Source organism: Neophocaena asiaeorientalis, unplaced genomic scaffold (genome assembly GCF_003031525.2).
Source record: "Neophocaena asiaeorientalis asiaeorientalis breed wild unplaced genomic scaffold, Neophocaena_asiaeorientalis_V1.1 scaffold256, whole genome shotgun sequence".
Taxonomy (NCBI): Eukaryota; Metazoa; Chordata; class Mammalia; order Artiodactyla; family Phocoenidae; genus Neophocaena; species Neophocaena asiaeorientalis.
The window spans coordinates 5,670,203-5,692,590 of NW_020185324.1; the positions used below are offsets into that span (position 1 = coordinate 5,670,203).

The 22,388-nt window shown below is 41.9% G+C and overlaps 1 protein-coding gene across 13 annotated transcripts in view; it reads right to left on the bottom strand.

The window, feature by feature from the left end:
- Positions 1 to 21,906, bottom strand: part of PLGRKT (plasminogen receptor with a C-terminal lysine) — a 60,576-nt gene extending 38,670 nt beyond the window's left edge. The window contains exons 1-6 of one of the 13 annotated variants that reach the window (XM_024734265.1): positions 21,825 to 21,906; positions 16,646 to 16,751; positions 11,681 to 11,864; positions 10,184 to 10,639; positions 7,301 to 7,405; positions 7,012 to 7,098 (exon numbers count right to left, since the gene is read on the bottom strand). In XM_024734265.1, coding sequence (XP_024590033.1) covers positions 7,012 to 7,092 — 81 coding nt within the window. In that variant the 5' untranslated portion in view covers positions 7,093 to 7,098; positions 7,301 to 7,405; positions 10,184 to 10,639; ... (1 more) ...; positions 16,646 to 16,751; positions 21,825 to 21,906. Of the gene's footprint in view, positions 1 to 7,011; positions 7,099 to 7,300; positions 9,091 to 10,183; positions 10,640 to 11,680; positions 12,117 to 16,559; positions 16,752 to 21,497; positions 21,707 to 21,824 lie in introns of those variants that run through there. The other 12 variants (XM_024734262.1, XM_024734266.1, XM_024734261.1 and 9 more) reach the window with 12 other exon arrangements.
- Positions 21,907 to 22,388: the final 482 nt, after the last annotated feature.

A 22,388-nucleotide genomic window follows, 5' to 3' on the forward strand; every position in this document is an offset into this window, starting at 1 on the left:
GGTAATATATTCACAGGTTTCAGGGATTAGGGTGTGGACATCTTTAGGGGGTCATTATTCTACCTGTCACATTCATGCCACAAACATCTGGTTATTTGCAGCATACCTCACCTTCTTCTCACCAAATAAGATGAGAAGTTCCTTGAATATAGAGCCCACACCTTATACACATCTGAATCCTGCTTAGCATGTAGCACATTATTTCATATATATTAAATAACTGTATTTTTGGTTTATAACTATACCTCATTTTCTTAACACCAAACACTACATAGACTTACAGGTCAAAGGCTCACTGTTTCTCTAATTGCGGCGAGCGGGGGGCGCTCTTCGTTGTGGTGTGTGGGCCTCTCATTGTGGTGGCTTCTCTTGTTGCACAGCACCGGCTCCAGGCGTGCGGGCTTCAGCAGTTGTGGCATGTAAGCTCAGTAGTTGTGGCTTGTGGGCTCCAGAACACAGGCTCAGTAGTTGTGGCGCACGGGCTTAGTTGCTCCGCGGCATGTGGGATCTTCCCAGACCAGGGCTCGAACCCGTGTCCCCTGCATTGGCAGGCTGATTCTCAACCACTGCACCACTAGGGAAGTCCCTCATATATTTTTTTAAGTCTTTAGTTTGTTGCCTGCTCATAGTGAACAATGAATAAACTGCCCTACTAATCTTATACATGGACCATGACTGCTTTTCCTACAAAGCACTACAGCACAGCAAAAACCCATGGAATCTTCCCTCATTTTTTCTGCTTTATACTTCCAGTTTCTATCCTATTTTATAACATCAAAATGCTTTTCTGGCCACTTAGGTCATATAAAATTGGTTTAGGTGTGCCATCTAGTGGCATTTTTAAGGAAGTATTCATTTTTACCTGATTGATACTTGGCTTAATGAATACAGCCATCCATCCACCATCCTCAGTAACAGAGGCTAGACAGAGCAGTGAGAAACTGACTTTTGCTGATGATCTGAAAACATTATTATACTGAGTAGTATGAATCCCCTCTAGCTCATCTGGAACCAACTTGTTAATAAAAAAGAAACCATTTTGATTTGAAGCCTTTTATAAATTTTTATTAACCAGACTCCAGTGATTGATTTAATTTCATGATTAACTTACCTAAATTGAAAACTTATTTGGGTTTATCTCCAATGTATGCTATATTAAATCACTGCCAATCACCAATTACAATTATGTAGCAAAAGGAAAGGGCAAAGGTTCTCAACCCAGGCTGTGCATTATAGTCCCCTGGAGAGCTTAAAGCAACTACATGTCTGGCCATGAAGAGATCTGATTGGTCTGGGGTGGGACCTGTACATTCAAAAGCCCCTCTGAATCGAATCTACAGCCAGAGGCGGGAACCTGGTATAAGATGTAGCTGAATCTCTAATTCTGGTGCTTTATTCTGAAAGATAAGCACCAATAATATGGAATTATCAAGTTATGATTTATCTTTTTTTACCAAAATAAAAGTAGAACTTAAAAAAACCCACTGGGAAAAGGATTATAGTTATTAGGCTTCTTTTTAATAAATGTTTTGCTTTATTTCTTCTATTTATCCTTTTTAATTAAAGTGCCATCAAATAGGAAAAAAGCCAAAAGACATGCCATCACAGGCTAGAGATATTAGTAGGCCTGGTGTTTCAACGGGGGTTTTTTAAACCTCCCCTTTGAAGAACTGACATGCCATCTCCCACCCCAGTGGCCCATTCCTTCCATTTTCAGAGTCATGCTTAGTTCTAGGAACCCTGGGACATTCCAGCCCAACTTTAGCTGTTTGGGTTCATTCAGCAGATAGGGAGGAACCCATATGTAGCTTCAGGGGTATTGTGATAATATAATTCTTCAATTTAGTGATGGGTTCATTGGTGTTCATTTTATTATGCTTCATAATTTATAAATATATTCTCTTGTATATATAAAATATTTCATGATATTTCTTATATATATAAAGGAGAATAGCTCTAAGCCTTAAAATGATGCTAGATGTTTAGTTTCTTTAAATGAGGAACATTCAAGGACCAACCCAATCTTCCAAAACTGCTACAGATGAGTATGTTTCTCCCTTGGCTGCCCCAGTTAGGATGAGAACTCAAGCACCTTTAGGGTTGGAAGGCTGCTTCAACTGTATTGATCTATATTCTTTTTGTCATCCTTCCTTGAAATTAAAAGATAATTAATAAAATATATCCTGCTCAACAGGGAAAAACTAATCATCTTAACCAACACATGTGTTGGAAGAATCAATCTGCCATGGGCCCTAAGCATTCTTGCTGAGTAGGCCAAGGATGCAGGCTCTGACTACTCTTTGCCCAGGCCATTTGTCAGGGTTGTGTTTGCAGTAAGCAACTTTGAGGGATGAAGTAACATCTCTTCCCAGTCAAAGAGCAGCCTTGCTCACCATTCATGACAAAAGTGATAGATTCTATAAGCTCACTGTTCCTCACCCATGTCACAAACCCAGGCATCCACCTAAGCATACAACTAGGCCCACCTCCATCACCTCCACGGGACTTGGAGTGCATAGAAAACTGGCAGCAACACCATGCTTACGCTCCTTGTTGTGCTGTAACAAAACCTTCTGCCAGCATCTGTGAAACAGTAACAGGCTAACTTGTTAATTTACAAGTAGGGTAAAATCCCAGACCCTTCATGCAGCCTGCCAGTTTGGGTGACAAGGATAAGATGCTGATAGAGATGGCGTTCTGGAAGAGGGCCCTTGTTGGTCGGGTTAGAGGATATCAGAAGGCTCCCTGAGATCTGGAAGTAAATGCTTTTGCATAGGTTGTGGTGAAAGTAAGAGGGTAGAGTGAAGATCTCTCACTATCTTATGTGTTAAATGAGGCTGAGAAACAAAAGGTAGGGTCCAAACAAGACTCCCAGATGATGCTTTGGTTGTGGCACATTCTCCTCTGGAGTGGGAGAAGGAAAGGATGTTTTCATGACATCAATGGGACAGCAAGCCCCACACCCCAGCCAAAAGTCATGCAATGTGGCTGAAATAATGGTGTTAGCAATGAAGATATAGAACTTTGCATAGGCTAAATACGTTAGAAATTTGTTTGTTGAGTCCAGCGACAGGAGGCCCTTTGAAACAGAGTAAATTCAAACCCTTGCTGACTGGCACCAAGCTGCTCTTTCCCTCCTCCACTCCTCCAACTTGAGCTGCTTTAGGGAAGAAGGCTGAGTGTGCCAGGGAATTTCAGGGAGGGGAGAGGAAGAACTCAATGTTTATAGCTTTGTTGGATGTGGGCACCCATGTCTACTTGGTCCCATGCAGGGAGGATGTGCTAAGTGCCAGGGTGGCCCAAAATGCTGAGGATACAGGGCAGAGCAGTGGCACCAGTGTTGGCTAAAACAATGATGCCCCTGAGCCCCAGTGCTCTCCAGAAGCCAGGGGAGCCCAGGGGAGGAAGTAATACCAATTCTGGGATGAGAAACCAAAGGGCAAATACACATTTGTATTCTCTATCTCCCCCAGCTGGGAAACAGCCTAATCTCCTGAAACTATCATGATAACCCCTGAAGTACCTATGTTAATATCTTTGATCTGTGTTCCCATAGAGCAAAATGCAACTGATAGGCTTTGAGCAGTCTGCAGTGAGAAAGGGAAGTTAAAGAACATTCAGCTGATTCAACGTACTGCAGTTGTGTCCCCTGAATATAAATATATAATGTATTCTGTGTTGCTTGCTTTTATTGTAAACATTCATAGTGATGAGAGGACATTCTCCCATTCAGGGATTCTCTGACCCCTTCCAAGTGGTCCAATAGAAACAATATAGAATCCCAGGGAAAAAGAAAATCACAGCCATCTCCAGAGGCCACTGCCCAGTACAGCAGCGCCACACGCTGGACACAGGCACCAGATACATCCTGTATTAGTTTTCTGGGGCTGCCATAACAAAGTACCACAAACTGGGTGGCTTAAGCAACAGAAATATATTGTCTCAGTTTTGGAGGCTGGAAGTCCAAAGTTAGGGTGTCAGCAGGGTTGGTTGCTTGTGAGGGCTGTGAAGGAAGGCTCTGTTTCAGGACTCTCTTCCTGGTTTGTAGATGGTGTCTTCATATTCACATAGCCTTCTCCCTGTATGCACGTCTCTGTGTCCAAATTTTATAAGGACACAAGTCGTATTGGATTAGAGCCCATCCTAATGACCTCATTTTAACTTGATTACCTCTGTAGAGACTCTATCTCCAAATAAGGTCACATTCTGAGGTAGTGGGGGTTTGGACTTTAACATATGAATTTGGAGGGCGGGGATGGGACACAAACCCATAACAGATCCCTTTCAAAATGGGGAGGAAGTTATTGGCCTATTACTGAGCTCCTGTTAAAAATGAACACCTTACCCCTGGAGAATTTATGACTCAGGCCTGACTGAGCTCCTGTTAAAAATGAACACCTTAGCACTGGAGAATTTATGACTCAGGCCTGACATCCCCATTTTTGGGTGGGTCAACTAGGAGATGACAACTACAAGGAAAGCACCCATTTCCTGGTCAAATGAAAATAATGTATTTGAGGATGTGCCTAGCCTGGCCCTGATGTCATCTCAGTTTTGCATAAAGGAGTAGTAGCTACCCTTTGGTGAAAACTTTATCCCTGACTCTGCCACCTGAAGCAAAGCTACTGGCTCAAAAGGCCCTTGGGTTCACAGAGACTGTCCTAAATGCCTGGGCCTGGTTCACCTTTGGTTCAGCTAAGCTGAAAACTAATGGTGCTGATAGTGTTCCGGCCAGTTTGACCCTCAGCACCAGCTATAATGGTCGCTGGGATCAGTGGGCAGAAGTCAAGGCTGTTCTAAAGCTCTGGTCAATTGCACTGAGGGGGCAGTCTGCCACGGTCCCTGAAGGTACCCCCACATTCTGGGTAAGCCAAGAATGCAAGGCCCAGACTGCTGTTTATTCAGGCCATTTCTTGAGGTTATGTTTGCAGGGAACAACCTTCAGGAACGGGTTAAAGTTCTCCCCACCTCAACTCCACCAGCTCCTCATTAACTAGAAAAGCAGCAGATTCCCAAAGTTCAAGGGTGCCCCAACCCACTGAGTGCACAGCACCCATGTGAACCCATCTTTGTCACCTCTGTGAGACTTGAGAGGCATGGGGAATTGACACGAACCTCATGCTTATGCTCTTGCTGTGCTGTGAGTAATAAAGTCCTCTGTCTGATGTAGGTGTCTCCTGTGTTCAGCCAGCATCCATGGGATAGTAATAAGCTAATCTCTTAGCTTGCCAGTCGGGTAAAATCCCAAACCCTTCACAGACCCTGACTTCTGACATAAAAGTAAAAGCCCTGTAGTTTCCAGAGGTCTTGGACAAGGACTCTCTGAGTATGTGACATACTTTGCTGGTTCATAAACCTAATGTTTGGTCTCCTCTAGGTCACTTTCTTCTGTTAAACAATTCAATTGCCTATTCTTTCAACAGTTCCATTCCCCCCAAAGAGATCTTTATCCTTCACAAGACAGTCTTATCACTCTTTAGTAGCAATAATAACAGCAACAACTAATGCTTATAGAGTGAGAGACATTGTTCGAAAGACCTGAGGCGTTGTTCTACACACTCTCTATATACCGTCATCTTTACTCCTCATAGCAACGCTCTGAGGGGGATACTATCACCTCCAGTTTACAGGTTAGGAGACTGAAGCAGAAGCCACACAGTTAGTTAGGAGGTGGAACTAGGATTCAAACCCAGGCTGCCTGGCTTTGGTCCTCACTTTTAACCACTCACTATATGTCTCACAATAGGACCGTCTATTCCCAGGGCCATAATGAACCACAGAGGCCTAGAGATCTTTGTTAGACGTCTTAGGAAAATAATTTCAGTCAAACTTTTAATACTTGATTGACGTACAACATTTTTAAATACCTTTTGATAACCTATATTAGGCATTTAGACAATCTTCTACTTTGCTTTGATCTTTTTATCCAGCCATTGTATAAATCCAATGTCGAATGTTCACACTGTATTAAAATTTCCTATTGCTGCTATAGCAAGTTATCAAACTTAGTGGCTTAACACAACACAAATTGATTACCTTACACTTCTGAAGGACAGAAGTCTGGAATGGACTGGAGGGACTGCATTCCCTCTGGAGGCTCTAGGGGAGAATCTGTATCCTTCCCTTTTCCAGTTTCTAGAGGTTGCCTGAATCTTCTGGCTCATGGCCCTTTTATTCCATCTTCAAAGTCATCAATCAGCATAGCATCTTCAAATCTCTCTCTCTCTCTGACTCTGACCCTCTTGCCTCCCTCTTTCCCTTATAAGGACCCTTATGATTACACTGGGCCCATCCAGATAAACCAGGATAATCCAGGGTCTCCCCCAATTCAAACTCCTCAGCTTAATCACATTGTAAAATCCCTTTTGCCATGTAAGGTAACATATTCACAGGGATTAGGATGCAGATGTCGTTTTGGCAGGGTGGGGGAGGGGCATTATTCTACCATACACTCTAAGCAGTTATCTCTTCCTGCAGTATGGAAATTTTTACATTAGATATCTAGATTAGAGATTTAAACAAGCCCATTCACCAGATAATTAGTAGTCTACTTCATCTTGGCTTTGAGGGTAGAGCACCGAGGGCATTTTACCTTTTGGGAGGTTAAGGATAACATAGTGCTGGAGCACATGTGACAGAAACTTTAACCACTGTAACAACATAAAAGCTTAATTATCTAAAAATGTATCTGAAGGACTTCCCTCGGTGGTTAAGAAACCCCCTGCCAATGCAGGGAACTCGGGTGCAACCCTGGTCTGGGAATATCCCACATGCCACGGAGCAACTAAACCCATGCGCCACAACTACTGAGCCTGCGCTCTAGAGCCCGTGAACCACAACTACTGAGCCCACGTGCCACAGCTACTGAAGCCCATGCTCCTAGAGCCCATGCTCTGCAGTGAAGACTAGCCCCCGCTCTCTGCAACTAGAGAAAGCCCACGTGCAGCAACGAAGGCCCAACACTGCCAAAAATAAATAAAATTTTTTTTAATTAAAAAAATTAAAATGTACCTGAAGTCGGGCATTCATAAGCATGAATTCCTGCTGGCTTTTCATGTTCTCATTCATAGATTTTGAAAATATAAACCCCATCTTGACCTAAAATGTAAAAAAGCAAAGTTTAAAACAATATATTCTACATGCATCCTCATATGCTCTGTTTTCAGGCTACCATGAGCTTAAGACAAAGTAAAAAAAGAAAATTTTCTGACCTGGGAACACAGTATGGACACTAGTCTTTGCTCCTAACTAGCTGTCTGATCTTGGACAAACTTAACCAGTCTGGCCATCATTTACTTACATAAGAACAGCTGATTGAACTGGATGATTTCCAAAATCTTTTCCTGCTCTATAGCTTCATGTTTCCTGATTTTTCTTTCCACTGTATATCTTGAAGAACTGAGCACTTAAAAACAAACAAACAAAAAAGAAAAACGCTCTCATTTTTAGGAGGGGCAGGGTGAATACCATCCACCCTCTTACCTTCTGTACAGCTGGATGACAGAACCTTTGCTTCTGAGGAGGAGTGATTTAGAAGATGCACTGTACAACTTGAAGACCGATTTCTCTGTGCTCCTTGCATTTGTATTTTAGGACGTTTTAGGTATCTCAAGGTTACTATATCAATACTCTTCCTATAATCCCTACCCCTCTCCTACCCACTTGCTCTTTCCATCCACCCACTGCTAACATCCCTTGGCCATCCTCCTCTAGCCTCACTTTTTTCTTCTTAAGCTACTACTGAAGTTCTCAAAAGGGGGAAAACCTAAGGATACTTAAATGTTCTGGGAAACACAAATTTTAAGTGAATACATGGTATCGTCTATCTTATTTATCTTACTTAAGAAGTTCTTAAGTGGGCTGGCAATTCTAGATGGTCCAGAACTCCAATTTCTGTTCTTAAGTCAACTGGGTAGGTACAGAAGACCTCAGTTAGTTGTTGATTCTACCTTCAGAAGACTGCAGAACTCAGGGAAGTTACGACTACTCTACCCGCTTCAGCGATGTTGCTGATTCTCTCTTGTAGGCTGTTGAGCACTTTGTGAACATCAGGTCAGAGTGGCCATTCCTAATGCTTTCTGCCCAGAATTCACAATATTCTGTGGGAAGCCCATACAGAGTTCCTATTTTCCATAGCCTCAGCAGAAAATCTTGGGTTCTAGCTAACTGGTGAGAAGATGATGGGAGAGGGAGGATATTTCATGCCAGACGCAATGGGTTATCCCTGCTAATGGGGCTCCAAGTAAGTGTATACTACAAGCCAGACTTCACTGGCTTCCCTGTATTTTGGCCAGAGATGCACCCTGGATTTATAGGGGTCTCCGAGCCAGAGTCAGCTTCAATGCTAGGCACAGGAGGCTGAGCCAGAGGAGGAGAGGCAGAGTCCTGAACAGGCCTGGGAGGTCATGAGATTTCCCTACCCACCCCACCCCTCAGCCGCTGCCCTCCTCCATCCTGTGAGTGACCAGAGGCAGAGTCACCCAGTAAGGGTGGGCAGATCTAGCAGAAGTTCTCTGCTGTCTCCAGATTTGACAGCCCCAAGTCCATTGTCTCCAACAGCAGAGCAGAACTTGCCTGAAGGCAGAAGCAATATATTATCCATTTTGGCAGTCACCAAGGTGTCTCTTTCCCACAAATGAGCAGAAAGCATGAGTGACACAAGAGAAAGTGTAGCTCAGGCAGTTGCCATTCCTTATTTTTCTTTTGCGTGTAGGAGTAGATCATTGAATTTTTACATATGCAGCAAACATTTATAAAGAAAACAGCTGTCCTCTAATCCCATTCACACACACACACACACACACACACACACACACACACACACACCCCGTATGTCAGAGTTATGTCCCTTAGAGTGCTCCTATTTATAAGGGGGTGGACTCTTCCCTGAAGCGGAGTGACAATCCTCATGTCAGTCATCCAGGGAAGAGAAACTATGTGGAAAGTTAGGACTTAGGCTTCCCTTTTTCTTGTCCTTGCTCTCTTGGGTCTGGATTGTAGTTTCGATGTATCAGGGGATATTCCCACGGGTTAAGGGTAGAAGCCAAGCAGGAAGAAGAGCTTTCCCTTGGTTCCCAAAGGAGACCACACCTGAAAATGAGTGCACCACACCTTGTGAACTGTGCCCTGGAATTCGGTATTTTCAACCTTCTTCTCCTTCTTTTCCCACCCTAAGAAAGCCATTTTCCAAAGTCTGGGAGGTTCCTTAGGGTATCCACAATACTCTCAGCTTTCACTCTCCCACTCACAAAATATATATCAGAAAATAAACAGGAGTGACCTTGCAATAGGAGTAACTTTGAATTCACCAAATTGTATAAGGTGAGTCTTTCAAAAATGCTAACACTTTGTCATTGGTGACAAACGCCTTGCTACTTAAAACTTTGACACCAGCGTGTGTCAGAGGGCTAAGAATGCTGATTTGGGTCCTTTCTGCCTTCGGTTTTCCTTCAGTTACTCCTGAGACCTTAGAAAAGACTCTTTAATGCTCCAACCCTGCCTCAACTGTGCTACAGATTACAACAGGCATGGGTATTTCTGAGGAAGAAGTGTTGGGACCACAAGTCCCAGGCAGCCCTTCTCAGGTTGCATCTAGGAGCCAGGATTTGATTTTACTTTAAAAAGAAAAAAAAAGGATAATTCCATGACCCATAACCTCTGTCATCCAAGTTTCTGCGCTGACTCATTTCCTGATCGAATGACACATTAACTACCTACATTTCTGACTGGTTGCATGATTACAATCATTTTCAATAAGTCTTTGGGTTCCATTCCAACTAGCCCATTTCCCCTGCAAATTCCAGCCGAGAACTCACAGCTTCAGGTAGGTTTTCTGTAATTTATAACTCCACCCGCTCATCCTGGACCCAATCACAGTAACTTGGGAATTCCTGCAGTGGTATGCTGATTTCCGTTGATAACGCTCTGCCTACTTCCCCCAACTTAATTACAATGGTATGGGAGAGGTCTGGAGTCTTTAGCACTAGAAGCGGTTCCTCCGAAACGAGGTTGGCGATACTAGGAGCGGGAGAGCCAAGGGCACTCACGAGGTGAGGGCCCCCAGCGCGGCCCGGCAAGCCCAAGGCCCTGAGCTCGGCGCCGGCAGACGCAGACGCAGCCCCGCGGACCCGCCCTCCCCAGCAGCCTGCGGCCGGCCTGGCACGCACGGCCGGCGTTCACTCACTGGGCAGTGGGCAGTGGAAGTGCGGAGACACTGATCAAAGCAGAGGCCTCCAGGCCGGAGTCCGAGACCGCCTCACGGACCGGGTCTCGCCCCGCAGAGCTTTGGGATTGGCTGGCCATGGCAGGGATTCCGAGCCTCAGCCTATCAGCGCAGCTCTCGTCTTCCTTAAAGGGCCCTCTTGCCTGACCGAGGAGGCCTGGTGTTTTCTTTCCCGCCTGGCGCCTGGAAGGGGCGGGTTAAAAAGGCAAATTCAAAATCCAGCGACTCAAATTTTGAGGGGAGGCAGAAGAAGCATAATGGAAATCTCACTTAAAGTCCTCAGTGAGGTTTGTCAGTTACCCACGAGGAGCCTGAGCAATCCATGCTCCCTCGCAGAGCTAAAACCTCCATAGAGCTTAATGAGCCATCTCACAGTTGTTCACATACGATGTCAACCACCACTTGTAGGCTCTGTTTCTAGAAGAGAATGTGTCTCGTGAGCGGTTGTCACTTAAGCATAATCCACAGTTATAAACATTTGTAAGGGCTTTTCTTCTTATAGAATAGGTTTATGTTGAGCGTGGACTTTTTTTCCCCATTTAAATCTCAGCACAGACATAGTTTATTTAATTTGTTAGAGCCTCAGCCTACTCCATCTGTTGAGCTGCCACCATTAAAGTGGCAAAAAGATTAAGACAGGAAACGAAAAAGAGCAGACTTGACCAGAGTTACCAAATCAAAAAAATTTTTTTTGACAGAGCTATCTTTCTCTCCTTCTGTTCTGAGAGATTCATTTCTTCTCACCCCACTAGTAATTTCTATCTTGAGTAAGTCAAGCCTCTCTCCCAGCTTTATTGAGAGAATACTTGAGGAACTGTTGGCATTCTGTTCTTTGTTATTAAATGGCTTGGAAGAATACCATGGACTTCACCAGGCTCTGGCCTTGAGGAAGGTCAATGAGGAAGGTAACTGCCCTTAGCCCTGGCTGACCATCACACCTGTGGAGAAGGGATCTAACCTTCCCCAGGCTCTGTATGTGAGCGAACACCACACCAACCTGTTGCCAGAGTGACTGGGGCACCATAGAAGCAAAGCCACATGGAACTTTGACTCTTTAAGAGGGGATAACAATTGGTATGATAGCATTTGAGTGCTTGGACTCTAGCATAAGCACACCTATATTTGATTTGATTTCCAGCTCCATCACTGTCACTCTTCATCCTCTCCAAAACTTACTTTACAATACTTACAATAGGACTAAAGCCATCTAATTTATTGGATTGTGAAGACTAAATGAGATAATATATTCAGGCACTTAGCACCATGTCTGGCACACAGTTAGCATTAAATAAACAGTAGTAACCAGCAACAGTGGGATCCTGTTACTAACTCTAGGTCTGAAGGGACAAAGGTAAGGGAGCAGTTACTAAAACCAGGCGAGAGCCATAGCTGTGGCTGTATAAGAGGGCTACCAACAGGAGCTATGTTGTTCAGGACAGGAAAGCAGTCGATGCTGACCTTTGGCCCAGGAGGGTAAGATCCTATAGTTGTAGCCACTGCTAGCACCTCAGCTCCAAGTGGGGATAGGGTGGAAAAGAAAGATACATCTTTCTGTCCTTCCATGCTCGGAAATCCTGCTGAAATCTTCCATTGGCTGGATCCACAAGAAAGCCAGAAGATAGGGGAGCCAGGTCCATACAGTCTGTAGAGGTTCCTAGGACAAATGAAAATATCCAGCACACCATTTCTACAACCTTGGGCTTATCATACTTTGATGTCCTAGTTCAAAAGGAAGAAATGCTTCCACTAGAGGACCCAGCCATAGCTCCATTGAGTTGGAAGCTGAAACTGCCCCTTGATCACTTTGGTTCCTCATGATGATGGAATTGGAATAACTGATCCTAATTACAAAGAGGAAATTGGGTTGCAGCTATACAATGAGGGCAAGGAGAAATGTGCATGACTCCCAAAGATTCACTGAGCATATGTTAATATTCCCATGTGCAATAATAATGATCATTAGATAACTACAGTAACCTGATAAAGTCAGGAGCACTTAAATTTCAGACCATACAGGGATTAAAGTGTTGTATCACCATACCAGGTAAAAAATCCTAATCTACTAAGATACTGTATAGAGTAAGGGAAACAAAAGTGAATGAAGTAGGAAATTATGATTATCAATTTTAGCCTAGCAACAAGCTATAGAGGCAGGGACTACTGTAGCTCTGTATATAAAACGTTAATTGATTATTTCTTCCCTGCCCTTCCTTTCCCTGTTTCCTTGGATGAAGAATACTGATGGAGACAAACATTATAATTTAGTTTCTAGGTCAGAGTATTGCCGTCACCTCAAAGCAATATAGTACTTGGTAGGACTCTGTGATTCTCATGTTTAGGGGATGAGTTTCTCTCCATCTGAGCAAAGGGAAAGAATAAATACTGGGTGGCAAAACAGGTAGACTATCTCGGTCTTCTATTTGCCTCCCCTCATATCCATTCTCCTCCCTTCCTTGCCCTATTCTATACCCCAGCAGCTGACCTCTTTGGAAAACAGCACCTGGGCTCTTCTCAGCTGGCTTACATTTGGGTTGGGACTTTGGAGGCATCCACAGGAGACAGGAGGCAGTAGAAAAGAGAGGTAGGGTATGTTTTATCCATTCTTTCTCTGTTTGAGGATCTGGCAGTGGTTGTGTCTCTCCACAACTTCAGCTCTTGACCCGTGGCCCCTCCTCTGTGGCTCCAGCTCACAGAGCTCTGAAAATGCTCTCCTCCCTTGCTCTTCAGCCTAGAGATGCTATGGGTTTCCCGCTGCTGTTATACTCTCAGTCTGATGGTTCTTCACCCCAACTTGGTGGTTGGGAGCTAGATGGTTCTCTTAACCCTACCCCCACTCCTTTAATTAGTATCTAAGATCTCTTTAGTCAGACCAACTGAGTAGAATTCTGATTCCTGATGGAAACCCAATGGATACACTTTATGCACATACATTATAAATACTCTTGTATGTATTTTAAAATATAAGTGAAAAAAGTGACTATGAGAATATCTACTCTGGGAATTGAGAGAAATCTTGGTATAGATATTGAACACATTTTATAGACTGTGGGGTGAGAAGATTAAAGGAAAATTATTTCAATATCAAATGACATATAACTAACTGGTGTGTATATTATTTCTAATTGTATGAATTTGTGAATGTATGTATATATGCTTTATACATACATACAAATAGGTACTTTAAAAAATCATTTTGTATTATAGCATAAGGATTTTCATGTTGTTAAATGGAATTCATATATACCATTTAATATATGTAAGATTTTCAGCAAGTATGTATACAATATCCATCACTGGATATTTCTGATTTTTTTTGCTACTGTCAGTAGCATCATTGTTAACCAACTATGCTCCAATATAAAATAAAAAAATTTTAAAAAAGAATTAGATGGCTTCCCAGACCCTAAAAAAAATAACATCATGATGATCGCCTCATATATATATATAGCTTTTTAATATTTTGATTGGAAATACTGGATTAAATAGTATACATATTATAGAAAGAATTGATGTAAAATCCGTAAAGTCCTCAACTCATTTAAAGTCCCCTACCTCAGGACAGTAAAATTACTCAATATTTCCCTGTATATCCATAAAGTAGTTTTTTAAGAAAACAAAGTTTTTAATTGGGAGATTGGGATTGACGTATACACATTACTATGTATGGAATGGATAACTGATGAGGACCTACTGCGTGGCACAAGGAACTCTATTCAGTGCTCTTTGGTGGCCTATATGGGAGGGGAATCTAAGGAAGAGTGGATATGTGTATGTGTGTAGCTGACTCACTTTGCTGTGTACCTGAAGCTGGTACAAAACTGTAGATCAACTATACTCCAACGAGAATTTATTTTTTATTTTTTAAAATTATCTATTTATTTGGCTGCATCAGGTCTCAGTGACGGCACGCATGATCTTCGTTGTGGCATGTGGGATCTAGTTCCCTGATCAGGGATGGAACTTGGGCCCCCTGCATTGTGAGCATGGATTCTTAGCCACTGGACCACAGGGAAGCCCCAGAATTTAAAAAAGAATATTTAGAATAATAAATAAAAGTTTATAGAGTAATACATTTTTTAAAAGTTTTTGAAAGTTCAAGATGTGCTTAGAGGTATTCCCTTTTAAGGGGATGCTTTTGAAAGGAGTGTGAATTTCTTCATTAAAATGGGAAACAGGTTTAGCCAAGAACTTCAGTCTATGAAGAAGAGCATGTGTGGGGATAATGATAGAAGTCTTCAGTATTAAGCTATTCTGGAATTGTGTTGCGCATACTCTGGAACACAGTCTGAATTTTAACTTTAGACTTCATTCATGGGGCATACTGTAGCCTGGGCGCAATCTGAACCAGCAGAGCATCACTGAGCTTTGGACAGCCTTCTCTGGACTTTGTCCATTCCTCAAGTGACACCATATGGCACTGTAATATAATGGCAGCAGTGGACTCAAATCTTGTTTTCTCCCTACCTAGAAAATTTTAGATTGAGATATAATTCACATATCATAAAATTTTCCGTTTAAAAGAGTACAGTTTAGTGGCTTTTAGTATATTCAAAATGTTGTTCAACTATCACCCCTACCTAATTCCATAACATTTTCATCACCCCAAAAAGAAACCCCATACCCATTAGCAGTCACTCCCCATAGTCCCCCTTCCCCCACCAGCCCCTGGCAACTCTTAATCTGCTTTCTGTCTCGATAGATTTGTGTATTCTAGACATTTTATATAAATAGAATCATACAACATATGGCCTTTTGTATATGGCTTCTTTCACATAGCATAAGGTTTTCAGGGTTCATCCAAGTTGTAACGTGTCAGTACTTCATTCTTTTTAATGACTGAGTAATATTTCATTGTATAGGTATACCACATTTTGTTTATCCATTCAAAACTGATGAACATTTGGATTGTTCCTACTCTTTGCTATTATGAATAGTGCTGCTATGTACATTCATGTACAACTTTTTGTACCTATGTTTTCAATTATCTTGGTTATATACATAGGAGTAGAATTAGCTGGGTTAAATGGTAACTCTATGTTTAATTTTTTGAGGTTGAACAAATACATGATGCCACCAGCAGTGAACAAGGATACAGTTATATGGTAGTTAAGGGCATAGACACTAAAGCCACAGTACCTGGGTTTGAATCTCAGCTGTACCACTTCCTAGTTATATAAGCTCAGACACGTTACTTAAGTTTTGTGCCTTGGTATCCCCATGTCTAAAATAGGGGTGATAGGGACTTCCCTGGTGGTGCAGTGGTTAAGAATCCTCCTGCCAATGCAGGGGACACGGGTTTGATCCCTGGTCTGGGAAGATCCCACATGCCTTGGGGCAATGAAGCCCAAGCACCACAACTACTGAGCCTGCACTCTAGAGCCTGCAAGCCACAACTACTGGGCTCACACGCCAGAATTACTGAAGCCCATGTGCCTAGAGCCCGTGCTCCTCAACAAGAGAAGCCACCGCAATGAGAAGCCCACACACCACAACAAAGAGTAGCCCCCGCTCGCTGCAACTAGAGAAAACCCACATGCAGCAATGAAGACCCAACGCAGCCATAAATTAATTAATTAATTAAAAATAAAATAGGGGCGATAATAGTATCTTCTTCATAGAATTGTTGTAAAATGTAAACTAGCTAATGTAGGTAAATCATCAAGACATGGTGTCTGACAAAAAATGCTATATATTTTATAAAAATGCTATATTTATAATCTTTATTATAATTATTGCATTTTGTTTTGTTAACTTGATAGTTGAAAAAGTGATGATATAGTTTGTTGAGGTTTGCCATTGAAATGGAGTAATCAGAGATGATAGTAATTTAAGGAGGCAGCCAAGTCAAGGAAAGCTTTTTTGAGCAGTGGGCGATTATATTTCAGAGTGTAACCTAAATAAAACTGAAGCTTCACATGGTTCAGTACAAGCATGTAACAGCAATCTAAGAAAACATCAACTGACAGCTGAAGCACTTAAGAATAACACATAAGCTTTCTTAAGCAGTCCCTGCAAATGATCTGCACAGCATATTTAACAGGAAACGCCTAAAATCTTCCCTAGATATTTCTCTCTTTCCAAATATTTTTTCCACTTACAGTAGCTGCTTATATTTTTCCTTCTTCTCAACCATGAGGTTTCCATATCACTAGACTAAACCCCTGATAAGTTCCTTCACCTACAGCCCATGCCACTCACATAACCCTGTTCCTAGCCAGTGACTCTCAGCCTCCTGCACCTCTGAGAAATTCAGCCTGGTCTCCTACCTGGAATCCCAGGTAGCATTTCAATTTAAGTTGAAAACAGTCCCTGAACTCTGATGAATAAAATTATCTACCTTATTATATATTCTCTCTTTTGCAGCTCTTCACAAGAGGGACACAACATCTGTTTGGGCCATCCAGGGACATCAAAAAACCATACCCAGAGTTCATTCTTCATTCTTTTTCTCTTCCTTCTGTGGCAAGAATCCCTGGAAGTGCTGCAAAGCTTGGCCTGACAGTGTCCATTAAACTTCTTCTAAGCAAACCTGGGAACAAGCATGTCAATGTTAGACTTTATTCTTCCCCATGCCAACTCCCCATCTTCCTCTTAGGATCTCCAAGAACACATGAAAAATGATGAGTTCACTGGGTTAATTTTTTTGTGGTTACAGCAGGCATTAATTATCCCCTTTATCTAAACCAAGCAAATGAGGGTTATCTTCATAACTGTTAGAGTCTGTGACATACAGAATAATGGATACCCCATGATTTTGATTGATATCAACCCTACAATATATCAGCTGCAAACTAGAACCACCTTGTCCAATTCATACCTAGGCCAGGCCTCACTAGGTTTGGGGAAACTACTTATCTTCACCCCCTGGGGCCTTGCCTTCAGAGAGTTGGACTTCAAGAGGTAGAAGTATGCCTATGTTGCTTCTGACTTTCCAAGTCTACCTCAGTGTTTGAGGTCAGTGTGTCACTATCCTATCTTACTCTTAAAATGCTGCTATGGTATTCTCTTTTGCTATGTCAGCTCTGATTAACACAAAATTAGCAAGAGATTCTGGGTCAGGGGCCTTTGCTTGGGGTTGTAAAATGTCTATTACTCTAGTCTATAATTCATGTTTCTATTTGTCTTGTTCATGCACAAGTGCGAATGAAACCTATGCTTTCCCCTTACTCTCCACTTTGCCATATTCTGTAAGAAGTAAACCAATTCATGCCTAGAGTACACACAAACACACACCTTAATGCTATTGCCTTAGCTGATGGCATTTCTCAGACTCTGAGGCTTTCCCTCTGCATATTTGTCAAAGGAATGCTCTAATCATAACTCAGAGCCTTTTCCTCTCATCTCTGGCACAGTGTTCCCAGTGAACTTCTTCAGCTTATGATAGCAAATGACCTAGACCAGTCAGTCATGTTGTACCCTGATTAAATCCCATGAGCAGGGCATACTGCCACCAGCATACTGCCACCAACTTTCCATTTCTACAAAGGATTGTATCAATAATTTCTTCTTAATAAGTTATGAGTCTCTTGATGGGTTACAACCAGTTTCCAGTGATAATTTAATGGGAGAGTTTGTGTTTCATTTTTAGACTTCCTTAAAGAGCTCACATTGTGAGCTCTAAGTCTAAAATATTGTGAAAGCCTATAATTCTGGCTGTAGTATCCTACCCTGAAATAGCGTATTACATCATATCTATCATCCTTGATTCCCTTTTCTCTATTACTACTAATATCCTTCAACAAGTTCTATTAGTTCTGCTTCCAAATTATATTTTGAATGTACTCTACAGCAATAGCTCCTAAAGGACTCCCAGCTTCCATGCTAGCCCCTCTATACTCCATGCTTCAGACCACAGCTAGAGTGATGTTTTTGGAGCACCAATCAGGTAACCCTACTGCTTTAAATTATCCAGCAGCTTTCCATTGCAATTAGAATCCAGCCCTCTTCCCTTGGTCCTCAAAACCATGATCTGATCTGATCACCACCCCTCCTTTCACTCTGTACTCCAGCCACAATGACATTTGTTCCATCCCTAAAACTTGCCAAGTTTTTGCATCTGTTGCAAAAGCCTTGGTTTTTGCATCTGTTGACCCCTCTACCAGGAATGTTCTTCCTGCAAATCATTTCATGTTTGTCTTCATAATTTGTTTCTCAAATATCGCCTCTTAGAGAAGACTTCCCTGGCCACCACACTAAAGGAGTCTCACATCTAGGTATTCTATCATATTGTCCCACCTCTTTTTCTTTCTTTTTTTGTTTCTAATAGGACTCTCCAGTATCTGAAATTTATTAGTTTATGTTTGGAATCTCTCTCTCTCTCTCTCCAGAAACAGAAAGGCCTTGCTGTCCTTTCAGGATAGGGTGGGGAAAAGAAAAAACTATATCTCATTCTTTTATGATGAATCTATTATCATGAATGGCAGATTAATTAGGTTCTAGATCCAGTAACCTGGATGTGACTATAATTGGCCTTTGAATAACTACTTATACCAGAAAACAAAAATCAGTTTTTCCCTGATTCTGAGATTCTGAAGACTTTTAGACTTTTAGAAGTCATATTGTTCTTAGTTTAAAACCAAGAATGAGTATAAAATAATACTCCCGGAGGCAATTCTACAGACACGTTTAAACTAAATCATGTTCTCGAACCAAGTAAAATGACTCACAAGGGGACTGTTTCATTTGTACAACATTCACTTAGGTTACTTAGTTCTAAGATATTAAATCGATAAAATATTTCCCAGTATTCTCTGAAAGGGTATCTCCCAATTGTAAATTCTATTTTTAGCAGCCTTCAGTTCATTTATTGAGATTCCTTGGGATTAAATTATTTACCATAGAGTGTTCCCAACTTCCCACAGCATTTACCTGGGTCATAATTATCTATGTCTGGGTTTATGAATTCCTTGAGGACAAGGGACATTGCTGGAGGCCTCATCTTTGTTTTAAAGAACCCACAGTGTGGGAGCTGCCCTTTGTAGCCAAGAGCTCTTCACCTGACCAGCTCTCCTCCAGCTCAGGACAGGAAGTAAGAGACAAATACAGCCCTTGTTAAGAGAAGCATCTGAGCATGGGTGTCAAGTGATGAAAGCTGCTACCACTTGGCCATCCACACATGTTAATTGCTCCTGTATTTTAAACAGTTGTATTGTATAACCAGAGCAAAGTGTTCTGCTCCATGAAATCTGTTTGGCACCAGTCTATGGGGGTGGATGGCAAAGGTGGAGGCAACAGAAGGTGAGAGTTGGTGGATGGGGACAGAGAGAGAGAAATGGGCATAACATACGGCAGTGGTTTACAACCCTACACAATCAAAACTAGAACATGGGGGAAAATCTGGATGTTGTCTTTATATATAATAATAAAATGCATTTCTACATATTCAGTGAAAACAAAGCAGTTTGTTAATATCTTTTTGTTTGTTTAAGTATCTTTATTATGTCCTGTTCTTGATGATCAAGAAAGTATACTGGAAATTGCTCCTTCACCAGGAAATTGCTAGTATCACTTCAGACCCACTTGTAAGAGCCTGGAATCTCTCTCTCTAAGGTCAGGACAAACAAAGATCATCTCTCTTGTTTTAGGGGCAAAAGTGAAAGTAGAACAGGCAGAGGTAGAGTGAAGAATGGTGTTGACACCAATTAAACCAAATTAGGTGGAGGAAGGAGAGTTATAACTGTACTTGCAAAGAACTCTTGGTTCAGTTTTTTCCCTTAAACATTATATCATCAATTTTAAAAACTTCAGTGTGCACATGACTCATGTGGGGATGGTTTCGAAATGTAGACTCCCAGGACCACCCCCAGGAGAATTGGATTTAACAGGTCTGTGGCAGAGACCAGGAATCTGTATTTAAACACCTATCCCAAGTCAACTGTGATGCAAGTGACCCTCAGAAACACTCTGAGAAATAGCACATCAGCAATGATAAGTTTTAACCTCTAAAAATGAACAGATTAAGAGGGGTGTGAATGGGACATGGCGATACTGTAGATGATCAGGTGTCTAGTTCTATAGCTCTGGCTTCCCACTGCTCGTCTCATATCTCAGCACTCCTCCATCCACTTCACCCAAATCACAAAACACGAACAAGGTTTTGGGACTGATGCCCCCCTGGCTGTTAGATTTTCATATACTTTTTTGAAGTGATAAAATCTCTTTTTTTCTAAACACATCCTGTTTTTCTATCTCCAGATGATATAAAAACATTAAGAAACTTGATAAACAGTATAGGAAAATGAATGGCTTCATTAAGAAACTTGATAAACAGTATAGGAAAATGAATGGAAACAGGTGGGTGAGATGAACAAAATCACAAATCCTCAGATTAGTAATATGTAAATCACTGAGGAGAAAGCTGAGTAAATACCTTCCATTCCCATCAACAACTTCAGAGAAAGGCAAATTCCTTTCACCTCCTGCCTTGCCTGCTGATCATTATGTAGACCTTGAACATTGCTTTGGTAAAACAAATAAACAAGCAACTAAACATCCCCCCCACCGCCCCCAGTTTTAAAAATTATTCATGCATCATAGAGGCCATCTAAGAGGAGATCACTTATTCCTGCCTACTCAGTAAATTACTTGCTCAGGAAAACTCAGCTAGTTAGTGGTAGGTGGCTCTAGAGCCAGCTTTTTCCCACGTGATGGTCATGACCCCACTAGCAGGTCTTGAAATCTATGTCCTGGGTCTTGAGTGTCATTTTTAGAAACATGAAACTGGTTAAATAGAAAATATCACAGGGAATAAAGTTGAGAAAACGCGGCTCTATTTCACCATGTGGCCTCAAAAAGAGATTTGAGCTAATCTCCAAGTCTATTACAATTTTATTGAGGCTAAAGAGAATTTCACACTCCCCACCAGATTGTAAAGGCAGTATCTTCTGTATTTTTCCAAGTTAAAAAATAAAAATATGTGGACTTCCCTGGTGGCGCAGTGGTTGGGAGTCTGCCTGCTAATGCAGGGGACACGGGTTCGAGCCCTGGTCTGGGAGGATCCCACATGCCGCGGAGCAACTAGGTCCGTGAGCCACAACTACTGAGCCTGCGCGTCTGGAGCCTGTGCTCCGCAGCAAGAGAGGCCGCGATAGTGAGAGGCCCCCGCACCGCGATGAAGAGTGGCCCCCGCTTGCCACAACTAGAGAAAGCCCTCGCACAGAAACGAAGACCCAACACAGCAAAAATAAATTAATTAATTAACAAACTCCTACCCCCAACATCAAAAATAAAAAATAAATAAAAATATGTGATATTCTAAGAATGTGAAAATTCTTACTTGGGAAGCAAATGCCGTATCCAAGACAACAGACAGCTCAATATTCATTCATTATGCAGTAATTTGAATTGCAGTTGAGATGAATAAACAGGAAAAGCAAACAATGAAGAGTCCAATATATCAATTTAAAATTAAAAAGAAAGAAGAGAGGGAGAGCGAGACTGCGCTAGAGAGCGAGAGAACGAAAGAGCAAGAGAGCCGCATCTAGAAGTTCAGTAGTGGGGAATGCTTGACACAATTCTGCCGCCGCCTCAGTATGAGTGACGTGGTTTCAGCTAGGGCTCAACCATTGATCCGGAGTTACCAGAGGATTTTCTTAACCCTCACCTGTGCTACCCCAACGTGGATCTCAAGGACGGCAGGATAGCAGGGATCCAGAGCATTCTTAAAAGGTTTAAGTCCTGATGGGAAGTTATTTTAATGACAAAGCAATGATAGTTTCACTATATCGAGGAACTTTGAGGAAGTGACAAAGTCCACGTTTTAAAAATGTTTCCTATCACACACACCTACTTTCTAGAATAAAAACCAAAGCCATATGGGCCCGTCATTTTACTTTCTTTATGTTGTAGATTTATAGCAAGTTATCAGGATGATCCGTTATCTTGTAAAAGCTTTTATCAGAAAGAGGGGAAACCGCATGGCAGAATTTAGAGTGTGAATTCTGAAGGTAAAACCGACGTCTGAAATCTTAGCGATGATTTCGGACGTTGGTTTGTTTTTAAACATTGTTTAAAACATCAGATATTGATTTGTTTTAATCTTTGAAGCTTTTCTTTTCAAAAGCTGATTTACGGGAAGCCGGTCTTAAGTTTCACTTTTGGTTTCACTTATCTAACTTTTTATTCCAAAAATGAAAAATCCGCTTGTTTTCCAGATTACAAGTTTAGC